Genomic DNA, 22,696 nt, shown 5'->3' on the forward strand with positions numbered 1-22,696 from the left:
GACAGCATCTGTCACCAGAAAGGCAGATGGCCTGTCATAAACTAGTTTGCTTCCTGTGGCTTAAAAGCATGAGTTTAGACAAGTCAAGGTATAAATTCTGGTTGCTACTTACTTGCTGAGCTGTGTACTTTGGGTAAGTGGCTCAACCTCCCTGAGTTGCTTTCCACAGATTTAAAATACTGATAAACAATCTCTACCTGCTAGGACTGTAGGGATGATCTGAGGAAGTGACTTATGCAAAGCACATTTCAGATACTGAGGGGTGGCGGATGGGTGGAGAGCCGAAAAACAAAATAGGAAATGCTTCATTGTCTCCCATGCCTGCTTTGCAGGCACAGGTGCACAGGAGGTGGAATCCAAGTGTCCGTCTCAGGACACAAGTCCTGGCCATGCAGTGAGGGAGGAAACCCTGCCTGGAAGGCTGATCAACCACCCAGCACCCTTGCATTTAGAATGGGCCGGTGGTGGGGTTTGCAAGGAGAAGCAAGGGTTGGAGGGGAAACGGCTGGACCATTGCTGTGGGCTCCCACTGGGTGGCCTGGGTCCCAAAGAATCACATCTCCCAGGACCAGGCCTTAAAGGGCAGAGAAGCCAAGCATGCCACGTGGGTGAGGACACAGATTCTGGAGGCAGACTGTTCAGCTTTAAATTCTGGCTCTGCCACTCCTGGTTCTGCCTGGCTGGCAAACTCCTACTTGTCCTTGAAGACCTAACTCTAATATGACCTTCCTGCCCACACACTCAAATACTGTTCAGCAATTTGCCTGTTGACCTGGCTACCTCCCCCAAGGTCTGGGGGTTCCTCAAGAGCAGGGACACCACCCCACGCCTGGCACAGAAGATGCACTCTGCAAATGTTGGGTTAGTTTGAATTCCAAGTTTTCCAGCCTTCTGAGCTCCCTCCCCTCCCCACTAAATACTTCCTATTCTAATTCCTGTTACTCTCCCTGATATAAAATCTTCATCGGTAGTTTGAACTATCGACACTTTTTCCTGAAGGTCTATATCAGCTCATCCCAGGCTGATAGTTAAGAGAGACTGTACAGAGACCTAACATTGACTTCTTTACCTTCGGGGGCTGCAAAGGACTCTCGTGGAAGGTCAAGCGCTCTAAGTCCAGGAGCCTGCCTGGTCACGGGACGGGGAAATTACAGACTCAGCGGTTAAGCTCTGCAGATCAAGGAGCCCTCTGCGTCAGTAGCCTGCTAAGACTGTACTGCATGGGCTCTGCTCATTACAGACAAAGCCCTCTGCGTAGTAGTTAAGAACTTGGGCTCTGTGGCCAAGCAACCTGGGTTCAAATCTCGCTCTGCCACTTACCAACTGGGAGATGCACATGATCACTCTGTGACTCCATTTCTTCACCTATAAATTGGGGATAATAATTTGATGGGAGGATTAAGTGAATTTATAGCATAAAATATTCAGACTATGCCGTACACACAGCAACGTTATTACAGGCACACCTCGTTCCACTGTGCTTGGCAGATACTGCTTTTTCCCCACAAGCGTAAGATCTATGGCACCGTTTCTCCAACAGCAGGCACTCCTTTTGTGTCTGTCACATTTTGGTAATTCTCGTGGTATTTCAGATTTTTTCATTATTTCTATGTTTGTTATGGTGCTCAGGGGTCAATGATCTTTGATGGCACTATCATCACTGTTTTGGGGTGCCATGAACTGCACCCACATAAGAAGATGAACATAGTCAATAAATGTGTGTGTTCCGCTGGCTCCACCATCAGGCCTTCCCCATCTCTCCCTCTCCTGGGTCTTCCTATCCCCTGAGACACAACAATATTGAACTTGGGGCCAATTAATAACCCTATAACGGCCTCTCGTGATCCAGTGAAGGGGAGAGTCGCACCTCACTCACTTTAAATCAAAGCTGGAAATGATTAAGCTGAGTGGGGAAAGCAGGTGGAAAGCCGAGAGGGCTGATAGCCAGGCCGCGGGAGCCAGTCAGCCAAGCTGTGAGTGCGCAGGGAAAGTTCCTGAAGGAAATGGAAAGCGCTCCTCCAGAGCTCACAGGAAGATAAGAAAGCTTATTGCTGAGCTGGTTTTAGTGGCCTGGACTGAAGATCAAGCCAGCCGCAACATCCCCTTAAGCCAGAGCTGAAGCCAGAGCAAGGACCTAACTCTAATTCTGGGAGGGCCAAGAGAGACGGGAAGGTAGCAGAGGCTGGTTCTCGAGGTTTGAGGGAAGAGCCCTCCCCATACACAACAGTGCCAGGTCGGGCAGCAAGTGCTGGCAGAGAAGCTGCAGCAGCTCTGAGGTCTCTGGGGGAGGGGGCCGCACTGCATGACAGGTTTTCAGTGCAGACAGAGCAGCCTGATGAAGAGGCCATCAGACTTTGATAGCGAGGAGCCATCAATGGCTGGTTTCCGAGCTCAAAGGACAGGCTGGCTCTTGTTAGGGGCTAATGCGCTCTAAGTTGGAACCAGTGCCCGTTTACCTTCCCGAAATTCTAGGGCCCTTAAGAATGAAGCTAAACCTACTCTGCCTGTGCTCTCTGAGTGGGACAACAAAGCCTGGACGACAGCACATCTATCTGTATATATCTTTATAACATGTTTTATCAAATACTTTAAGCCCACTGTTGAGACTACTACTCAGACAAAAAGATTCCTTTCAAAATATTACTGCTAATTGACAATGCACCTGGATTTCCAAGAGCTCACAGGGACTGAGAAGGAGATTAAATCTGTTTTCGTGCCTGCGAACAACAGCCATTCTGTAGCGCATGGATTAAGGAGTCATTTTGACTTTCAAGTCTTAATACTTATGAAATACATTTCATAGGCTCTCGCTGTCATAGCTGGTGATTCCTCTGATGGATCTGGGCAAACTCAATTCAAAACCTTCTAGAGGCACTCCCCGGTGGCACAGAGGGTTGAGCACAGCACTGTGAAGCTGTCTGCAGCCTCTGGCGCGTGGGTTCGATTCCTGGCCAGCCAAGGAGATTCCCAATGGTGCGGCAGACCTTTTCTGTTGCGCCCGCTGCTTCCCTCAGCAGTGCTTTCGGGCCGTCTGCCTGTTCTGCTCCCCACTCTGTCTGGTGAATCCTCTCACCCTCCCGCACCTATGGCCTGTACCCCAACTATTGTATAAATAAAAAATAAACCTTTAAAAAAAAAAACAACCTTCTAGAAAGGACTCACCATTCTAGCTGCCATTAATAACATTTGTGATTCGGGGCCTCCCCGGTGGCGCAGCGGTTGAGTGCTGGGTTGCGAAGCTGCCCGCGGCCTCTGTGGTGCCGGTTCGATCCCCGGCTGCTCCCCGGCCACCGGAGGAGGGTCCCACATGGCAAGCAGACCTCTCCTGCCGCCCGCTGCTCCCCTCAGCAGTGTACTCCGGTCCTTCTGCCTGCTCTGCTCCCCGCTCTGGCTCTGGTGGATTCTCTCACCCTCCCGCGCTTCTGACTGTACCCAGTGCATGTATAAACAAAAAACAAACAAATAAATAATAAATAAAAACATGCCTCTATATAAAAAAAAAACATTTGTGATTCGTGGGAGGAGGTCAAACTATCAACATTAACAGGAGTTTGGAAGAAGTGGGTTCCATCCCACATGGATGACTTTGAATGGTTCAAGTCATCAGAGGAGGAAGTCACTGCAGATGTGGGGGAACAGCAAGAGAACTAGAATTAGAAAGGGGCTGGAGATGTGGCTGAAGAGGACTGAACTTGAATGGGTGAGGAGGTGCTTCTTAAAAATAAACGAAGAAAGCAGTTTCTTGAGATGGAATCTTCTCCTGGTGAGGATGCTGTGAGCATGGTTGAAACGACAACAAAGGGTTTAGACTATCACACAAACTTAGTCGATAAGCAGTGGAGGACTTGACAAGTTCCAACTTCAAAAGAAGTCCTACTGTGGGTAAAATGCTATCGAGCAGCAGCGCAGAGATTATCTCTCATGACAGGAAGTCTATTGATGTGCAGACCTCATTGGTGCCCTATTTTAAGAAATTGCCACAGTCATCCCAGCCTTCAGCCACCACCCCAATCAGCCAGCCAGGAGGCCAGACCCGCCCCAGCAAGGTTGAGAAGACAGTTAGCATTTTTAGCAATAAAGTGTTTTGTTTTTTTTTTTGTTTTTTTTTTTTTGTGGGACGCTCACCAGCGGCCAGGGAACAAACGGGCGCTGCAGAGGTTGCGGGCAGCCTCGCAGCCCAGCGCTCAACTGCTGCGCCACCAGGGGAGGCCCAGCAATAAAGTATTTTTAAATTAAGGTAGGCACATTGCTTGTTTAAGACACGATGCGATCACACATGTAATAGACCACAGTTTCATGGAAACACAACTTTTATAAGAAGTGGGAAACCAAAAACTTGGCGAGACTCCCCTTATAGTGATATTCGCTGTATTGCGATGGTCCTAAACAAACGCGCAGGAAAGAACAAAAGGTTTATTGAGCAAAGCCCCAACGCAGGCAGAGCACATCATTTCCCCCAGCATCATCCAGTGTCACCAACTCCCGGAAGTCTTTCTGAAGCAACCTGCCCAGTCTCCCCTGCGGATGGTGCGCTCTCTAAGGGCAGTCCCACATCTGGAACTTCTCCCATCCCACCCCCAGGACAGGGCGATGCAAAGCAGGGGTGTGGAAAATGGCTGCAAACAGACAATTTCACATGTGACTGGAGACCTTGACCTGAGCCCAAGCATGGATTTCTGGGAGGCCCATCGGTAGCGCGACTCACACTGCCCACAGAGAACAATTCCCTTCCAAGTCCACCCTTGCCAGGTGCTGGGTACAGAGACGAAAAAGCAGAAGCTCCGCTGCAGCAGAACTCCAGCCATAAACCAGGGGCACTGACCAGGCACTTGCCCCCGGGCAGTCACATATCCCATCACTTTACAAGAATGCCACTGCTTGTTTAAACAATGATATGACCTTGGTACTATTATTATTTGCATTTCATTTACACAGAAGCAAGCTAAGAATGACAGCATTTGCCTAAGGTTGCTCAGGTAAGAGGCAGAGCTGGGATTCAAACCCAGCAGGCTGGCCCAGAGAACAAGATCTCACTCTGCATCAGTGCAGGGAGATGAGACAAATTTTCATCTAAGGTGACTTGCACCCTGTTAGAAGGCAGCTGAGGTGGGGGTGCAGAGAACTCCAGGAACACAGGAGGGATGAGAGGGGGGATGGTCTATAGTGTTTCTGAGAACAGCTACGGAAAGAGGACCAGACCTAACAGGCCTGGGGCCCATGTCGATGTTGTTAGAGACCCTCTGAGTCGGGCACTTATGCATCACATGTGTTCCTGCCATATCTTCTCTCATTTAATGTTTGCGACCACCCAGGGAGGGACTGTTATGCCCACATCATAGATGGGAAACCCAAGGCTCAGCCAGGGAAACTTAACTGCTGAAAGGTCCTTTGCAACAATAAGGGTTCAAGTGGAGGCCCGGCTCCTGCTCTTAACCTCTAAGCCACTCTACACAAATAGAAATCAGTGAGTTTGAGGTAGAGACTTGGTGGGGAGCTGCCCAATTTTCTATCGTGCGCCTGCATTTGGTGCTGGTCGCCTACTCTTGGAGGCGACAGTACAGCTGGAGCCCCCCTCAACCTGGCGAGCATGGGTGTGTGCATGTGCGCATGCTCCTGTGCATGTGCTGGTAATTAAGGGCCTAGTTTAAGGGTCTTCCAGCGACAATGGGGAAGTAAAATAAACAAGTAGCCGTGAAACCATTGGATTTCCTCTCCCGCAACTGCCTTCACCAGAACCAGAACACATTTCAACCACTCTTCATGACAGAACCAGCTCACCCCACAAGGGAGGAAACTCAGGCTCAGAGACCATCACTGGCTCAAGGTCACCCAGCTGGCAGAGCTAGGACTAGAACCAGGTCTGTCTGGCTCCAAAACCCACATCTGAGTTTGAGCACTGCTTCAAACTCGCTGTGTGGCCTCAGGCAAGTCTCTTTCCCTCAGGCCTTTTGTGACTCTACTCCAGCAAATGCCCAAAAGCCACCCAATTGACGCTTGAGCAGAAAAAGATGAAGTACCGCTTTCTTGTGGCTGCCTCCTGCCCCAGATCAGCCCGGGACATTCGGGAACCACAAAGCCACAGGATTCCCTCACAGGCCGTGGTAGAGGGCCAGTGCCTCCTTGCAGCCATCACTTCCTCCGCCCTCACTTTCTCGGCAGGGTGTGCGGAAGTGGAGGAGGCAGGCTCTGCCTCTGCACCCTTCTGACCCTGTTTTGTGGTCCCCAGGGCTTGGGGTGGTGGGAACATGTCACTTTGGGAGAATCCCCAGCTCACCCTGCAAGGCTAAGCTCTAGTGGGGGTTTTAAAACAGGTCTGTCTGGGGCCTCCCCCGGTGGCACAGCGGTTGGGCGCTGGGCTGCAGGGCTGCCCGCAGCCTCTGCAGCGCTGGTTCGTTTCCCGGCTGGAGGTGAGTGTCCCACAAAAAAAAAAAAAAAAAAAAAAAAGACAGGTCTGTCTGGCTCCAAAGGCAACTTCGACTTCCAGGAGGGCCTTGCAGCATCTGACGTGCCCCCTCATCTCTCTCCTGTCCTCCAAAGTAGCTAATCCTAGACTCTAGGTAACACAAGCCTCCTTGCCTCGGGCCAGGTGAACAGACTGAGGCCCACCCTCAGGGAACACCCGCCTCGCTGCCTCCGTGCTGCCCCCTATAGTCAGCTTCCACACAGCAGGCAGGGCCTTCCTGAAACATAAGCCAAACTGGTCCTCTTACCACCCATCACTCTCAGAATGAAATTCTACCCCCTGCCCCATGTTTAGCAAGGCCTGGCATGACCTGGCCCTCCAGGTCCCCCTCTTCTAACCCCTTCCTCCTTGCTCCCCATGCCCCAGCCTCACGCCAGCTATAGGTAGCATGGCCAGAGTCTCTTCCCTGCCCCACATCCGCTGCACTTGCTATTCTGTGTTCTCAGAAAGCTCCCCTCCACAACTTTGGCTGCCCCTCCTTGTCCCTCAGATCTCAGCAAAGCGATCACTTCCTCACCTGCCCGTGGTCTGGAATAGCCCCTCCCAACCTCACAGCCACATCAAGGTCTCCTTTCTCTGATCTTTCTGGGCAGGTGGGATACCTGTCCAGTCTCTGGCTCCCTCCCTTAGAATGTAAGCCCTCAAGGGCAGGGATTTTGCTTCCCGTCACTTCTGTCCACACAGTAAGACAGGACCTCATTTTATCCTCACAACTCTGCAGATGAAGAAGCTGGAGCTCAGAGAGATGGAGAGACTTGCCCAAGGTCACAGAGCCAGGAAGTGACTGCATTCAAATCTGGGTATTTGTGATGCCAAATCCCACTGGGGGATTGAGACCCAGGGCCCAGTCTGGGGGGCTCTCACCCAGGAAGGGCTGAATCACAACGAGACTCCCAGGGCGGGTACTAAGAGCGAAGAGTCTGCCACTATCCCAAATGACCCTTCCTCAGGGACAGGGTGGGGCAACTGGGCTCTCCAGTGGGGCAGGCCCCACCCTGGAGGTGGAGGACCACAGAGATAATGAAGGAGACCACTGGGAGCTGGGGAAACCGCCAATATGTTTAGTGTCTGCAGAAGGGGGAACTGAGGACCAGGGAGGGAAAGGGACTTGTCTGAGGTCACACAACCTGTCAGTGGTAGAGCTGCAAGGCCTGGGGTCTCCAGGGCCAGGACGTCCTCCCTGCCCTGTGGAATACCAGGTGAACCCAAAACCCAGGGTCTAGGCAGGGGGCCTGCCCAGAGCTGCCCAGCCCTGAGGGAGAGGCAAGGCCAATAGAGTGACCGGAAGCAAAGAAAGGGCTCAAATCTGGGCCTCCCCAATGGCACAGTGGGTTGAACACAGCACTGTGAAGCTGTCTACAGCCTCTGCAGCATGGGTTCGATTCCCGGCCAGCCAGGGAGATACCCACATGGCGTGGCAGACCTCTCCTGTCTTGCCCGCTGCTTCCCTCAGCAGTGTTTTCTGTCCGTCTGCCTGTTCTGTTCCACATTCTGTCTCTGGTGAATTCTCTCACCCACCCGCGCCTCTGGCCTGTACCCCAGCTCTTGTATAAATAAAATCTTAAAAAATAAAAAAAGGGCTCAAATTCCTTCCTTCTTATAAAGAACATTCACGAGAAGACCCTACGCCAGGCCGTGGGCCCTTGGGTGAACAGGTGAACAATAAACTCTGAAAATGGAACACCCTCCTTGGGGAACTGTGCTATGGGTCCCGTGAAAGCTAAATGCACAAGGACCCTCTGAGCCAGAGCTCCGCAAGAAGGTAACTGCCCACGAGAAATGGGCTGTCTAGAGACTCGTGCAGGAGTGTCACGGCAGCCCCAACTGGAACCCACCCAAATGCCAGCCCCTGGCATTTACCTGTAATTTACCCAGTGGGATCTGATGCAGCCTAAAAAGGAGCAGCTCCCCAGGCAACAAGCAGATCCCCCAACAACGGGGATAAAGGAAAAACATTGTTGACAGCAGCCGAAGCAAGCCAGACCCACGGAGAGCGCGTCTGTGAGCATTCATACAGATCAAGTTCAAAACCAGGCAAAAAGTGACAAAAAAGTAGGTTAGCGGTGGGTGGGGGTTGGGAAAACAGCAGACAGCACATGGGGTGTTTCTGAGGAGAGGAAAATGTTCTATGTATTTTGATCAAGGTGGTGGTGACACAGGTGTATATTTGTCAAAATCGAGGTATGTATCTTTGGTAAATTCTACCGCAATTTTAAAAAGCCCACAATTTCGCCCTCAAGAAGCAGATCTAGGACTTGCATGTGGTTCTTATTATCATGATAATAAAAGAAGCTGATCAGCTGAGTTCCCTGTAGGTGCCGGGACTGAGCAAGCCTCTTCTGGAACTGCATCTGATTCAAGGCCTCTGTCGCAGACTCAGCAACTCCACATGGTAGACCCCAGCATCTCCATGTCAGTGATGAGGAGAGCGAGGCTCCAGGAGGGGATGCTACCCCAAGGGACACAGCACAGACAGTGGCCGGGCTTGAAACTGGTTCCTCAAGTGTCCAGGACCCATGTCTGCTGCTCGGGCAGCCCCCAGCTCCCCACCCACAACACACCTTGCGACTGCCAGTCCCCGGCCCCATGTACCCCCTCCCCGAGGCAGGAGGGAACTGTCACTTGAGGACTGGACTCGGAGCCTCTGCGAAATAGCAGCTTAGGAAATGCGTCCTTCCTCCCCCGTCCACCCCCTCCACCCTCTCTCATCCCTGTCCCTGCACACATCTCTGAGGTCATTTTGTCCTGGACCTCCGCCCAGTGAGAAGCATCCCAGCAAAGAGAGGAGGGGTGGCGGGGGGCGGGGAAAGAGAGAGAGAGATTGAGCAAAGCACTTTCAACCCCCAGGCTCCCCCAGCCCAGCCTGTGGCCCCACAGAGGCAGGAGGGCCTGAAGTCTTTGAGTCCCCACCCTTGGCTCCAGTTCCCCAGTGACGCAACCCTGTGTCTGGATTCAGAGAATCATCAACTGTTTATTTGGAATAACAACCAGCATCACCTCCATTTATGCAGTCCTTATCTTGAGCCCAGAGCTATGCCCATTATCTCAAGCCTTGCCCATGAGCTTCCAAAACAGGCACAGTTAGGATCACATTTCATAGATGGAGAAAGCGGACTCAAAGGGGATGTCTGAGGTGCCTGTGGTCGCCCAGTGAGGAAGTGGCAGAGCTGGAATTCGAACCCAGACTCCGGTCAAGGTCCTACTGTCATCGCTGAGAACGTCGGCCGTTCCAGCCACGTTCCTCCACAGATGGGAACACCGAGGGGCAGGAAGTGAGTGTCTTGCTCCGGCCACGGGAGGAGTCAGTGGCTGAGTCTGGGCTGGAAGACAGCTCTCCAGCCGTGGCCTTGCTTCTAGGACCAGATCAGAGGCTGCTGCACCTGGATGGGCGTGTGTGGGAGGCAGGCAGGAGGCCATGGCTCTGGTTCCAGGCAGAGGTAAATATTGACATGATGGTGTTTACCCTGTAACCCTACTCCTCCTGGCAGCAGGCCCCGCCTGCCAGCCTCCCTCCAGCCTCTCTCCTGCCTTCTCAGCTAAACAGGCAAAGAAGAGAGTGGAGAGAGGATGCGGGCGGCGTCCAGACCGGGGGCTGCTTCTCATGCTCACAAGGGCGTGTGGTCAGGAAGCCAAGACAACTCTGGCAAGGGGCGCCCCAGCAGTGCCAGGAGCTGGGGAGATGGGGGTCTGGGCCAGGAGTCACAGACTTTAAGCCCCACTCATTGGCAGTGGGGACCAAGAAGAGTCTGTGACGAGAGGAAAGGGCTTTACTATCTAGTGCCATGCAAAGGTAAAAGAAAAATAATCAACATCTGGCTAATGTCCTGCCCCAATCAGCTCCCAAAGGCCCATCCCTGTCCCCAGAGGCCTTTCCTGGGAAGACAGAATTTCTGCTTACTCGAGTGGCAGCTTGAGACTGAAGGCAGAATTCTGAGGAATCAGGAGGCTGCTGTTTAGTTTCAGTTCTGGTGCCCTAAGTGATCTCTGGGCCTCAGCTTTCACAACTCCATAATGGGGCTAATCCTACTTCCCGGGGTTGGCGCGAAGTGCCAGGCGCAGGGGAGATACTCACTTTGCCGCGAGTCTCCCCCTGTACAATGGAGGAGGGTAGTTATGTAAGCTGCCCCTCTCCCTGTCCTATAACAGTTACAATCCCCTTTAACACAGGCTCGCTATGGTTTTAAGATTGAGCAAGTGGGTCCAACCTCCCTGTCCCTGGGCCTGAAGTTAGATGCTCCCTCGGCTAATTCCGGAATATCCTCCAGAACATGCAGAAACTGGCTCCTCTGTTTACACCTCCCCAAGGGGCCTCCACAGTAACCCTGTGGGGAGGAGGGAGCCATTTTGAGGCTTCCCCGTGAACCAAGATGGGCCTGCTGTATCAGTCACTCCTGCCCACAGAACCCCCACATCCAGGAAAGGGCATAAGCCCCAGGCCCTAGACTCCCAGAGCCACTCTGGGACAGAAGGGTCCAGTCAGTGTGGCTGTTCATTAAACTCTGCCCTCCAGACTATAACTCTTAAAGGATAGAAAAGTATCTCCTTGTTTTCATCTTTCCAGAGCTTGGCCCTGGGGAAACACTCCATTCCACCAACTATTGCCATCCAAAGGCCACCTCTTCTGAGGAGCCTTCCCTGATATACAGCCCAATACACGGTCAGGGTGATTCTGGAGATGCACCCCCAAGATGGTACTTTTTTAAAATCTTCTACCTTGTTTAAGAGCCATTTGAAACTTGACTTTTTCTCTCTATTAGATCAAAATTTCTCGAGGCCAGGAACCCCAAGAATTATCTGTATGAAAGGATGAGGGGAGGAAGATCAATGTCCACAGGGAAAGAGATTTTGTGGGGCCTCTGGGGTTATGGCCTCCTCCTCTCTTCACTGTCCATTCTGGGCAGCATGATTGGGGTGTGGTGGGGCGGAGGGGGCAGTGACTGCTGTCCAAACCACCCTTCTCCCCCCGGGGCGGCTCCAGCAGCCTGTGTGATCATCTCAGAATGCAAAACTGACCATGTCACTCCCCTCACTGTGAACTGCTGAGGAGCAATACACCACCCTCAGGTTCAAGCCCCAAATCTTTAACATCACTCTCTGCCCACGCCTGCCCCTGGCCACCTCCCAGACATCATCTTCAGATAAATTAAGCCCCAAAGGCACCGTGTTTTGTCCTGTCTTGCACAGACAGCTCCCTCTGCCCGGAATGCGCTTTCAGCTCCCAGTTATTCTTTAGGCCACAGTTTTAATGTTGCGTCCTGCAGGAGCCTTTTCTGATCCCCATGCCAGGCTCCCCTATCTGCTCCACAGTACCCTGCCTGTCTCCTTGGTAACAGTAACTGCACATGTAATTTCCTGTTCCACATCTGCCTGTCCCCAGACTGTGGAAGAGCGACCTATCTGTCTCATTCACACTGACCACAGCCCCAGTGCCTGTCCGGCAGCCTTGTTTGGTGAATGAATGAATGTATGAATGACAAGCTTTGGCTACAACAGTGGGGCTTACCTAGTTGATGAAAAAAAAAAATGAGAGGATACACAAAAAGTCATAAACACTTGCTGCAGGTTCCTCCCTGTTGCAGACACGGAAGTGAGGCCTTTAGGCAAGCCGGTTATGTTTGATTAATTCCTGATACATCCTGTGCAGCCCACCCTGCAGCCTTCTTGCTCCTCAAATCCTGCTCCTCCCCTGTTAAAGCCTGGGCTCTCTGATTCTGTCTTAGAAACAAAGTCCTTATTCTTTAACAAAATTTAACAACAGACCTGTTTACCAAAATTGCTTACAATCAAGGAAGCACAGTCACCCAGTCACTGTCAGAGGCTCTGGTCACCCAAAGTAGGGTGCTCTGGGAGCCCAGCACAGACTGGCACGTGGCTGGCCTGTCGTTTTCAAATCATAACATTTTCCTTCAAGTTCTTAGTCACTTGGGAAGCATTTCTATATTGTATCCCGAAATGTATCCTCATGACATCCCGAGGGGGCGCAAATCTGCCCTGCTAGGTAGGACAGGAGATACAGAGAGGGGAAGAGATGGCCCAGGTCGCAGAGCGAATTGGTGGTCAATCATATATTCCAACCTTGGTTCTGGGCCCGTCCCCCACTCAACCCTGTCCCCCACCCTTGGTGGTGGCTTACACTCTTCCTAGCTTAAACTAGGAAGGAACATTCTCAAGGGACCACAACAGCAGACAGGGAATGCCAGGTTGGGCCTCCTTCCCCCCAAACTATCTGCCCAGAAACCCTCTAAATATCCAAGAGGTTTGTGCCTCCTCTGGCACTATTTTGCTGTGTGACCCTGGGAATCTCCTTTACCTCTCTGTGCCCACTGCTGGGTGGGATGAAGAGAACCTGTGACAGGAGATACAAAAGCCTCCTCAGAACCCTCATCCTCTTGCCTTCACTGGGGGGTCGACTTGAGGCCTGTAAGAACAGAGCTGACTCCCTGCCAAGGGGTTAGAGACCTGGGTGGGGAACTGGGGACCATCGGGACAAAAGGAAACAGCCACTTGCTCGCCAAAGCATCCTAGACAGACAGTCGTGGGCCGGAGAAATTTGGCCACATCAGAGGGGAGGTAATGTTGAATTTGTTTAAAATCCAAAGAGCAAGACATCCAAGGAATAAACACTCGTGGAACCCTGAATCAACCCCACCTTAGGAATGAGCTCAGGGACAAGTGTTTAGGTGAAACCAAGATGACAAGGGCTGAGCTGAGGCCGACGTCAGCCACCACCCCACCCACACGCAGTAGGCATCAGCTCAGCCAGCCCAGCTTTGTCTCTTGGGCCTCAGCAAGGTCCCGTCTCACCTTCTCTCCTCTTTCCTGGCTCTCCCAGGCCCTGGGGCCGGCCAGGTCCTCCTGGCCTTCCCCAGGCTGGTCAGAGCAGGTGCTGTCCTACCTCTGGTCCTTGCTCACACAGGTCCCCCCCACCTGGGATGTTCTTTCCAATACAGGTGCCACCTGCTCGGTGATGCCCTCTCTCATGTCTCCAGCCAGAAGGGAGCCCTCGTCTGGCATGACGCCTCTTCCTCTCTGATATACATGCAGCCGAGTCTAGCCTGAGGATCCGCTGCACACTGCTGGAGGCTCCCCTGACACAGCGTTTACCACCCTTTTCCCCTCCCCGGCACAGGGCTCCCGAGCATAAGTGAGTGCTCAATCAACCTTTGTTGAATGATGAACAAATGAACAATTCCCTAAGTATCACTGCCCCCAGCCCTCTCCACAATAGGATACACTTGAATCCTCCTTCCAGACCAGCAAGTAGACATCAGGCAGAACTTCCCAATTTGAACTTGAGGTTGTACAAGAAAGGAAAGAGGGCCTCCCTCACGGCGCAGGGGGTTGAGACGCGATCTATGAAGCTTCCACAGCCTCTGCAGCACCCGGCCAGGGAGCAACATGCATGGCGCAGCAGACCTCTCCTGACTCTTCCGCCGCTCCCCTCAGTAGTGTGTTTCAGTCAATCTGCCTGTTCTGTTCCCCACTCTGTCTCTGGTGAAATCTCTCACACCCTGCCCCCGCGCCTCTGGCCTGTACCCCAGCTCTGTATGCATAAATAAATGATTCTTTAAAAAAAGAAAGGAAGTAAAGAAGTCTGGATTTGAACATGACACTCGCTGGGGTGCCCTGCTGAATCCTCAAACCATCCCCACCAGATAAGACCCCTCCTCTCATTTCCCACGTGAGGAAATTGACACTCAAACAGATTTGACCACCGTCCCTGTGGGTAAGAAGAAGAGCTGGGATTCGAACCCAAATCTGTTTGATGTGAAAGTCCAGGTCTTCCCGATGGTCTGGGAGGCTTCTCAGGTTGTAAGGCTTTATTTGACAAGAGTCACCAAGGAAAGGTAACAGCTTTTCCTTTGGTGGCTTTTTAAAGAAGAAAAGGTTCTCCTAAGTAACTTTGGTCAGGGTAGGCCTGGAGGCAGTGGGTGATATGACCACGGAATCTGACCCCTTTTACTGTCCATATACTGAGACCTTAAATCAAGTGCCAGGCCACAGAGTGAGTTCCCTGCTGCTGGAGCTGTACCGGTGGAGCAGCGCACGGGAGAGATTCCTGGCCTCCGAGGTAGAATGGGGCCGAGATGGTTTCCAAGCCACAACTTCATTATTATTGATTCTGGAGAGGCCAGTGGCCAGTGGGGGTGCAGGACAAGGCAGGTACTAGAGGGCAGAAGAGGGAAGAGAGGCAAGGGGTGTTATGAGAGGATCTCAGCTGTGGGCAGAACAGGTATTGTTCTGGGGAGTTACAGGGGTCTTCTGGGGTCTACAGGAATCCCATCCTGCCCCCACCTGGGGCCCTCAGGTGGCATCTTTCCAGAGAAGTGGAGGTCGCTGTATCCCCGAGGCTGGCAGCCATGACACTGGCAATGCCCTCCTTAGGCCTACATGGTGACTGTGCCACCTCACAGAGCAACCAAGAGGACGGAGAGAATCAGAGAGGCCTGCCCAAGGGGAAATAAGTTGAGGAGGAGTAGGTGGCCTCCAGCCCTGAGAGGGGGAGGTGATCCCCAGGCCCTCGTAGAGATGATTTAAAAGTACTGACTTTTCCTTCCAAAGACAAACACCACTCCCCACACAGGCCCCCAAGGCCCAGCCTGGACCAAAGGACTTTCTCCCCTGGGATTAGAGACCCTCCGTCCCGCTCCTCTCCCCAGTTCCCTTGCCCTGGCGCCACCACCATCCCAGTCAGTGCTCAGCCTCAGAGACCCCTCTTCTGAGGGCCCCTGACTGGGAGATGCTGAGGACTCCGGCTCACTGGGCACAGGGTCCTCGAGGGTGCCTTGGTCTCCCGCAGCAGCCAGCCTGGCTGTCCAGCTCCACGCTCCACCCGGTCCCGCCGGCCGGCCCCGGCGCCCCGACCCGGCCCTCCAAAGTCGCTGGGTGCGGCCACCCACGATGCCCGAGCCCGGGCTCAGCCCTGGACCCGGCTCGGCGTCCTGCCCCGGGGAGCGCAGGGCCGGCCGAAGGCAGCCCCGTCGGAACTGCCCCGACGCGGGTCCGCGACCCAGCCTGGCCGCGCAGGGTCTCCAGGGCCGGCGGGCGCGGGACTTCCGGACGCCCCAGCTCCGCGCCGCGCCGCCCGCGCCCGCGCGGAACCGGCCGTCCAGGGACCCCAGGCCCGCGCGGGTCCCAGGTGCCGGAACCAAGCTCGCGCGGCAGCCCCGGACGGGACGCGGCCAGCCCAGCCGGGCCCGCGCGCCCCGCGCCCCCTGAAGCGGCAGCCGGCGCCCAGCCCCCCCCGCCCCCCGGCCGGCCGGGCCGCCCCCGCGCCGCGCGGGAGCCGTCGAGGCGGCCCCGCCGGGACTCACCATAGCGCGCCCGCTCCGGCCCGCGGGCCCCGGGCCCACTCCGGCTCTCGCTGCCGCCGCGCTGCACGGCCCGCGCGGCTCCGGCCCGGCGGCGCGCTCGGCTCCCGCGGGCGAGCGCGGCTCCGGCGCCCAGTCCCGGGGGGCGGGGGGGGCGGGCCCGCCGAGAGGCCAATGGCGGGGCGCGGGGGCCCGGGCGGCGCAGCCAATCGCCCCGGCCGGCCCGCCCCCTCGCCCCCGCCCCCCGTCACCCTCGGCGCGTCGCGGCCGCAGCCGGGCGGCGGGCGGACCCCAGGCGCGGCGCGGGCGGGGTCGGGGGCTTCGGGGTGCCGGGCCCGGGCCTCGCCCAGCCCGACTTTCGGGGCAGGCGGAGCCCAGGGAGCGGCTCCGCTGTGTCCGGTGCGGGCGCCGGGAGCCTCGCGACCTTTGTCTCCCGCCTGGCGCCTGCTCGGGAGGTGACCCTGGGGCGCTGCGGCTGCGTGTTTATGGGTGTGTGTGTGCGCGCGCGTGTGTGTGTGCGTGTGTGTGGGGGGTGGGGGGGGACTCTGGGCCTGTTTGTATATGCAGGAGGGAAACTACCCTCTTGCTGGAAGCCTGTGAGTGAGGAGGGAGAGAAAAAGGCCTGTGTTTACATGCCTGTGTGTTTACATGACGTGTGAGCTGCACATTTCGGGTCTGCTGTGCATGGGGTGGGGTGGGGTGGGGGTAAACAGACCGACCTGTGGTAAACAGAGACTGACCCCTGTGGTTTTGTGACGGAGTGTGTGCGAGGACAGCAGCAAACGCGGAGGGGCAGGGCTGTGATCTGTACGGCTGTGTATGTAGCACAGTTTGTGAGACAGAGAGAAAAACAACGTGACTTTTGTGTGACTTGTGATCATCTATTTGCCCTGTTGAGAAAGAGACATGAACGTGTAGGGGCCATGGTGCGTGTTCAGGGGAAACAGGTGTCGTGGAGTGGTGGGGTTGGGCTTTGAAGGATGTGTAAGAGTTCGTGGGGCCAGAAGGAAAGACCTGGGGGAAACTTGACCAGCCATGGGGTGGGGAAGGGAGTAAGAGGGAGTTGACTTGGCTGGGGACAGAGAGCATTCTGGGAGAGAGGGCACCTATGCCAGGAGGGAGTGCGCCCCCAGGGCAAGCCCTGCTCAGGAACAGGCCCAGAGCAGCTCAGAGCAGCTGCGCATGCACCCAGCACCAGGCTTCAAAGGGGACCACGTGCACTAGGCAGTGTGTGTGACAACCTGGAGGATGGCGAGGGGGCTCTGTGGAAATAACCCTCCTCCCCTGCTGTTCAGCCATGTGGAGGGACGGACACAGTCAGTGGGTCACTTGCCAAAATTCACAGTATGTGTGAGAGCAACATAGGGGAAGCCTAGTGGGGAAGGAGAGCTGGGGCATGCCCAGTGGGTGACCAGACCCTCTTGTCCTCCTGGAGGACATGCTGCTTTGGAATTCCTGACCATTCCTCGGGTAGTTTTCCTGGGAACCGCTACCTGATGTCTGGGTGAACATTCTGAGATCCAGGGGGACTGGAAAATGGAACCCAGTTCTCCTGGCTCTCTACCTGCCAACACTGTGACTTGGGGGATCCTGTTCTCTCTGAGCCTGTTTTCTCTATAAAATGAGATTTGTAATTTCTGCCCACCACCCAGTAGGGGTGTGAAGATTTAATGAGTTAATGTACAAATGTGCCCTGGGGGAATGTTAAACGTGGATCTATTTAGCTAAAGTTCAAAAATAGACAAAACTCATCTATGCTGTCAGAAGTCAGGCTAGTGTTACAGGGAATGATTGGAAATGGGGTGCCCAGGGGACACCCCAGGACTAAGGCATCCTCCAGTATCCTGGAGTATCATGTTCTGTTATATTCCAACAAGCAGTCCCAAAAGGAAAAAGGGAAGGTCAGACCATGTCCCGGCCATGTTTCTGGAATGTTCTATGAGTGAGGCAGGAGTGAGGCTGAGTATGGGGATACAAGAGTGAACAAGATGTGATGTTGGACATCTGAAGTAAACAGAGGAGAGTTTGTGGCTTTCTCATTTCTAACAGGAGCATGCAGCAGAGGGGGAGGAGCTGCCCAAAGCAGGAACCTGTCCAGGCAGGCAGCAAAACTAGGATAGGACCCAGGCCTCCCGGTGGTATGACTGAGTCTTTCCCATCCCACCAGGTTGTCCAGAAAGGTAGTTCCTGGTCTTATGATGCGTGGGGATGGGTGGGGGGAGATAAGAGAAAACGTTTGCTGCTGACTCTGATCCCAACCTCCAGCTCCTTGGGTATCCTCAGAACTCACTTCCTCCATACAGTGTCTTGGAACAATTCTATGCAATGCATGCTGTGATTCCCACCTCCAAATTGCAAGTGATAAATCATGTTCAGAGAGGGAAAGTGACTTCCCCAAGGAGGCACAGGTAGTGTGAGAGGATTCGCTGCTCACGGGCCTCGTACTGCTTCTTGCATTTGTAGGCTCACGTGCTTTCTGACAGCGAGATGGGTGGTTGTCTGGCAGAAAAACACGTTTCTCTTGTTGGGCTCCTACAGATTGGCTGATGAGGGTGCTGCCTCCAGATACTCAGGTTTCCAGACACAACAGTCAGAGTATCAGGGCTGAAACTTTGGAAGACCCAACTTAAACTGGAAAGTACAGGGGCAGAGCTAGCTCCAAACGGGGTGGTGCTGAGGAGCTCAGATCCTGTCCTTGGAATCCAAAGTCACTTGCTCCATCTCTCACAATTGCTTCCCTCCCAGGTGCTTTCCTGTACTGGCAGGCTCTCTCCTTGGGACCAGGATGGCTGCCAGGGCACCAGACAAACATCCAGTCTCTCAGCAACACCCACAGCAATGAGACCCTTCTCCTCAACACTTCAACACCATTCCGAAAGCTGAGGCTCATTGGCTCTTATTGAGACGTGTCTGTTCCTCAGCCAATCACTGTGGCTAAGGATTCTGATTAGCTAGGCCACAGGGCCTGAGGTTTCTTAGCCATACAGGCCTTTGAGTATCTAGGTGGGATTTCTGGCCCTCCCAGCATCAGGATTCACTAGGGTCCAAGAAGAACCCCCACCCCCCAGGACTTGGGGAGAAGCTTATACTTCCCAGCCCTTGGATAAATGGCAGTGGTTATCTTTGGTATTCTTCTCCATCTGCTTTGCTTCTGTTGTCATCTTGTATAGAATAGATATTTAGTAATATTTAGTATACAGTAGGTGCTCAGAAAATCCTTAGTGGTTGACTGACTTTTTTTGAGGGGGGATGGATAGGGTTGTACCAAGTGAAATAAAGTCTGGACAAGCTGGGCAGCCTACAGGCTGGCAGACAGAAAGAGACTTTTCATAAGAACTCTTAAATTGTGTTTCATCTCTCATTACTGAACTGAAACCACAGCCTAGATCTCCCAGGGGGCAATCACCAAACTTTCCACAAACAGATTCAGTCCCCTGACTCACACACCAGTGAGGACACACAGAGCCCCATTTGGAGGCTGCTGGCTGAGGGGCAGGCAGAGCTTGCCAGACCCATTAGATAATTTCTCAACTCATCCAAGCCTGCAGAGAGGTCGTCTGGGGTGGAGCTGGGGATCAGGGTGTCCCAGCCCAACCCTCTTCCCCTGGGGTCACCAACTACTCTGATTCGGTTGGACAGCTGCTCTTTTCCATACACCAACATCCTTAGCCAGCAAGTGAGGAGAGCAAGGCTCGGTGAAGTTCACAGTCAGGCTGCTAGGAGGGCTGGGACCCAGGTGTGTGCCTAGGAGCACCAGGAGAGGCTGGCGGTAGAAAGAGGAGGTGTGGGTGGGCGGGCCGCTCTGCCTGGAGCCTGTGGCTCTCCTGGCACCTGGGCTGCCTGAGCCTGGGTGCGGCCCGTCAGGGGGATCCCTCAGCCCTCTCTGGCCCATGACTCACAGTTTGGGCTGCAGGTGTGTGGCAGCATCAGGTCACCCACACCTCAGCTGTCTCCTTGCCTAGCATGTGCCCAGGCACCTCCATACTTGTTGTGCCCCAAGCCCTGCAGTGGCAAGCCAGTGTGGACATGTGAGCAACTTGTGTATGACGGGGGTGGGAGGGCAGTGGCATCAGTGGTAAAGACATGCTGACAGTGGGGTGGGCATCAACTGAAGGCCCAAGCTTGCTTTAAATACCCACCCCATCGTTCATGTGCCAGGAGGCCTTGGCAGTTCCCTGCACCTCTTTGGAACACTGCAAAAGGTATGGAAAAGTAACACTCCAGTTAACTCCTAGAATGCTGAATTCTTTACCTCCCCGGGCCTTTGACCATGCTGTTCCCTCACTGGGAATGCCCTTCCCCTCTCTCTACCTTGTAGGTCTCAGTCCAAATGGCACTTCTTCAGAGAGGCCTTCCCCAGCCGCCTTCTCTCACGAGGTTTCCCTTTTGATCATCTATGACCATTGTATTTCCCTCATTCCATTTGTCAGAACTTATAATTCTATACACTGTTGCTTGATTCCTTATTTATTGTCTGTCTTCCAATTTAGTGAACACCTTATATTCAGGCTACATTGGCAGGCCCTACCCAAGGGACTCTTACCGAATGCTGTCTTCATTGTTTGCCCTTGGCTCTCCCCTTGAAAGGTGATGGAGGAGTGGACCCCACTGCTGTGGAGTATCTCCACATTGTTTATAAAAGGCCACTGAAGGGACTGTCCAAGAGGTAGGTCCACACAGCAGCACCTATGTGTCAAGTCTTATCCGTGAACACCAGGGTAAAGGGTCTTCTCTGGCTGAAATGTCTTTCATTCTCTTATCATGAGTCAGGGACAACACATTACATTTAAGGAGATAAGTGGGCTAGATTTGGGGCAAACAGACCCTCCTCCCTGTAGGAGTGGAAGCTGATGGGAGGAGCAGTTGGTTCAAGAATTCTCAGGGACATTGATCTTGAAAACGCCTATTTCATTTGAGCTAGAAGTTTTACCTTTAGGAATTTCACCTACAAAAGTAATTAAAGATAGGCATTAAAATACAGCTGCAAAGACAGTCCCCTCACAGAGTAATTTTCAATAGAAACGAATTATGCCCGTCATAATTATGCTGAGACATTCTTGGCAGAATCTCTACAGCTATTCAAAATTTACTGATGAAGGGTATTTATTGAAATGGAAAATGTCCGTGATTTGTGATTGAATGAAGCAAAAGGAAGGTTATGCTATCGAATGTACCCTACAACTCAGCAATTCTGTCATGGCTACTTATCTCAGAGAAATTTGTGTTCTCAGATACAAGAGGACTTGAACCAGAATGTTCTATAGTACAGTTTGCAAAAGCAATCATTGGCGGACTAGGTAAAGAAACAAAGGTTGATTCATTCTGCAGAATCGGGAAAGGCAACTGCGTAAGCGGGCCTGACATGGGTCAACATGGACACGCTTCTAGAACATAATGTCGAAAAGCAAACTGCTGAAGGAGATATGCAGAAGTGTGCTATTTGTTTGAACAAAAGCCAAAGCATGAATAGGAATGGTAAACCCCTAACTTATGTGAGAAAGTTAGGGGTACAAGGAAGGGATTGCAAAAGGATCCTCTGGGAGGACTTCAGCCATTCTGCTAAATTTCATTTTTTTAAAAATATGGAGCTGAAGCAAACAAATATTAAGATGTGCAAAAACTTGGTGGCTTGAGTGTATATTCTAGTATTCTCTATATCTGTGCTTCTTTATACTTCATTTGAAAAACAACATTCAGGCCTCCCTGATGGTGCAAGGGGTTAAGCATAGCACTGTAAAGCTATCCACAGCCTCTGCAGCACAAGTTTGATCCCTAGCCAGGGAGCTGACCCACATGGCACAGCAGACCTCTCCTATCTCGCCTGCTGCTCCCCTCAGCAGTGTATTTCAGTAGATTTGCCTGTTCTGCTCCCCACTATGTCTCTGGTGAATCCTCTCACCCCCTGCACCTCTGCCTGTACCCCAGTTCTTGCATGCATCAATAAATAAATCTTTAAAAAATGAAGAGCAACATTCATTATATTTTGTTAATGTAAATGCATGCATGGGGAATACTAACACAGAATATATACATATACAATCAGTTAATCATGATCATTTCTGTGACAAAATCACCGATTATTTTGATGTCTATGATTATTTTTCTATACTTTCTGATTTTCCTATAGTGAACATGTATTCCCTGTGCAATGTTTTAAAAACCTTAAAAAAGAGAGAAAACGTAAAGCATTGTAGGCAGGGTATTTCTGGCAGAGAAAAAACTCGGTCAAATGCTGGCTGTGGAGAAGTTTCCAGCATATCTGGGTACCAAATAGGGCCATGATGAGAAGGAAAACGTCTGGAAGGAGGAGCTAGTCACAAAACGTGCAGGATGTGAGATCCAGGCCAAGGATCTTGAAGGCCGTGAGCCCTCAAATTGGAATCTGTGTGGAGCCTTGGGGGTGTCCCCAGGCATCTGGCTTCACATGGATTTTTATGATTTCAAGGTTTCATTTTTGGGTAACCTAAAAACAAGGAGTATAACATATTCTGACTCCTCTGAATTGCCAGACTCATAAACCAGAGTCACCAGCCCTATTTCAGTGCCCAGGCTGGCCAGTGCTAGGGTCAGGTTCACATAGACTGCCCCATTTTAATTGTCTTGGGTTGATAGGAAAGAGGGAAGTTGCTCAGCGTGGCAGGTTTATTCTCCAGCGCTGTGATATCAGCCCTTGGGTCTGAGAAAATTCCATGGGTGTAGACGTTTCAGATCAGAAAAAAGAACTGTAGTGACTCTAAACTGACAACCACCACCCAAAAAACACACACAGGTGTACATACACTCTGCTAATGAAAATAACTTCTACTGCAGAACTAGAAAAATTAATTCCTATATTTGCAAAAAAAATTAGTGTTGTTATGGATGTGGGTCCATTTTAATGATGGACAAGGGGTGAGGTGGAGCCTGCAAACTTTGTAAAAAC

At 52.7% G+C, this 22,696-nt stretch overlaps 1 protein-coding gene across 3 annotated transcripts in view; it reads right to left on the reverse strand.

Moving 5' to 3' along the window:
* ECE1 (endothelin converting enzyme 1) overlaps nucleotides 1-15,831 on the reverse strand; it is a 95,174-nt gene extending 79,343 nt beyond the window's left edge. The window contains exons 1-2 of one of the 3 annotated variants that reach the window (XM_037499568.2): nucleotides 3,163-3,192; nucleotides 1,321-1,365 (exon numbers count right to left, since the gene is read on the reverse strand). In XM_037499568.2, the coding sequence (XP_037355465.1) occupies nucleotides 1,321-1,365; nucleotides 3,163-3,186 (69 nt within the window). In that variant the 5' untranslated portion in view covers nucleotides 3,187-3,192. Of the gene's footprint in view, nucleotides 1-1,320; nucleotides 1,366-3,162; nucleotides 3,193-15,777 lie in introns of those variants that run through there. The other 2 variants (XM_054691479.1, XM_054691477.1) reach the window with 2 other exon arrangements.
* Nucleotides 15,832-22,696: the final 6,865 nt, after the last annotated feature.

The sequence above is a fragment of the Talpa occidentalis genome, unplaced genomic scaffold (assembly GCF_014898055.3).
Source record: "Talpa occidentalis isolate TD23 unplaced genomic scaffold, MPIMG_talOcc4v2.1 talOcc4.9, whole genome shotgun sequence".
Lineage (NCBI taxonomy): Eukaryota > Metazoa > Chordata > Mammalia > Eulipotyphla > Talpidae > Talpa > Talpa occidentalis.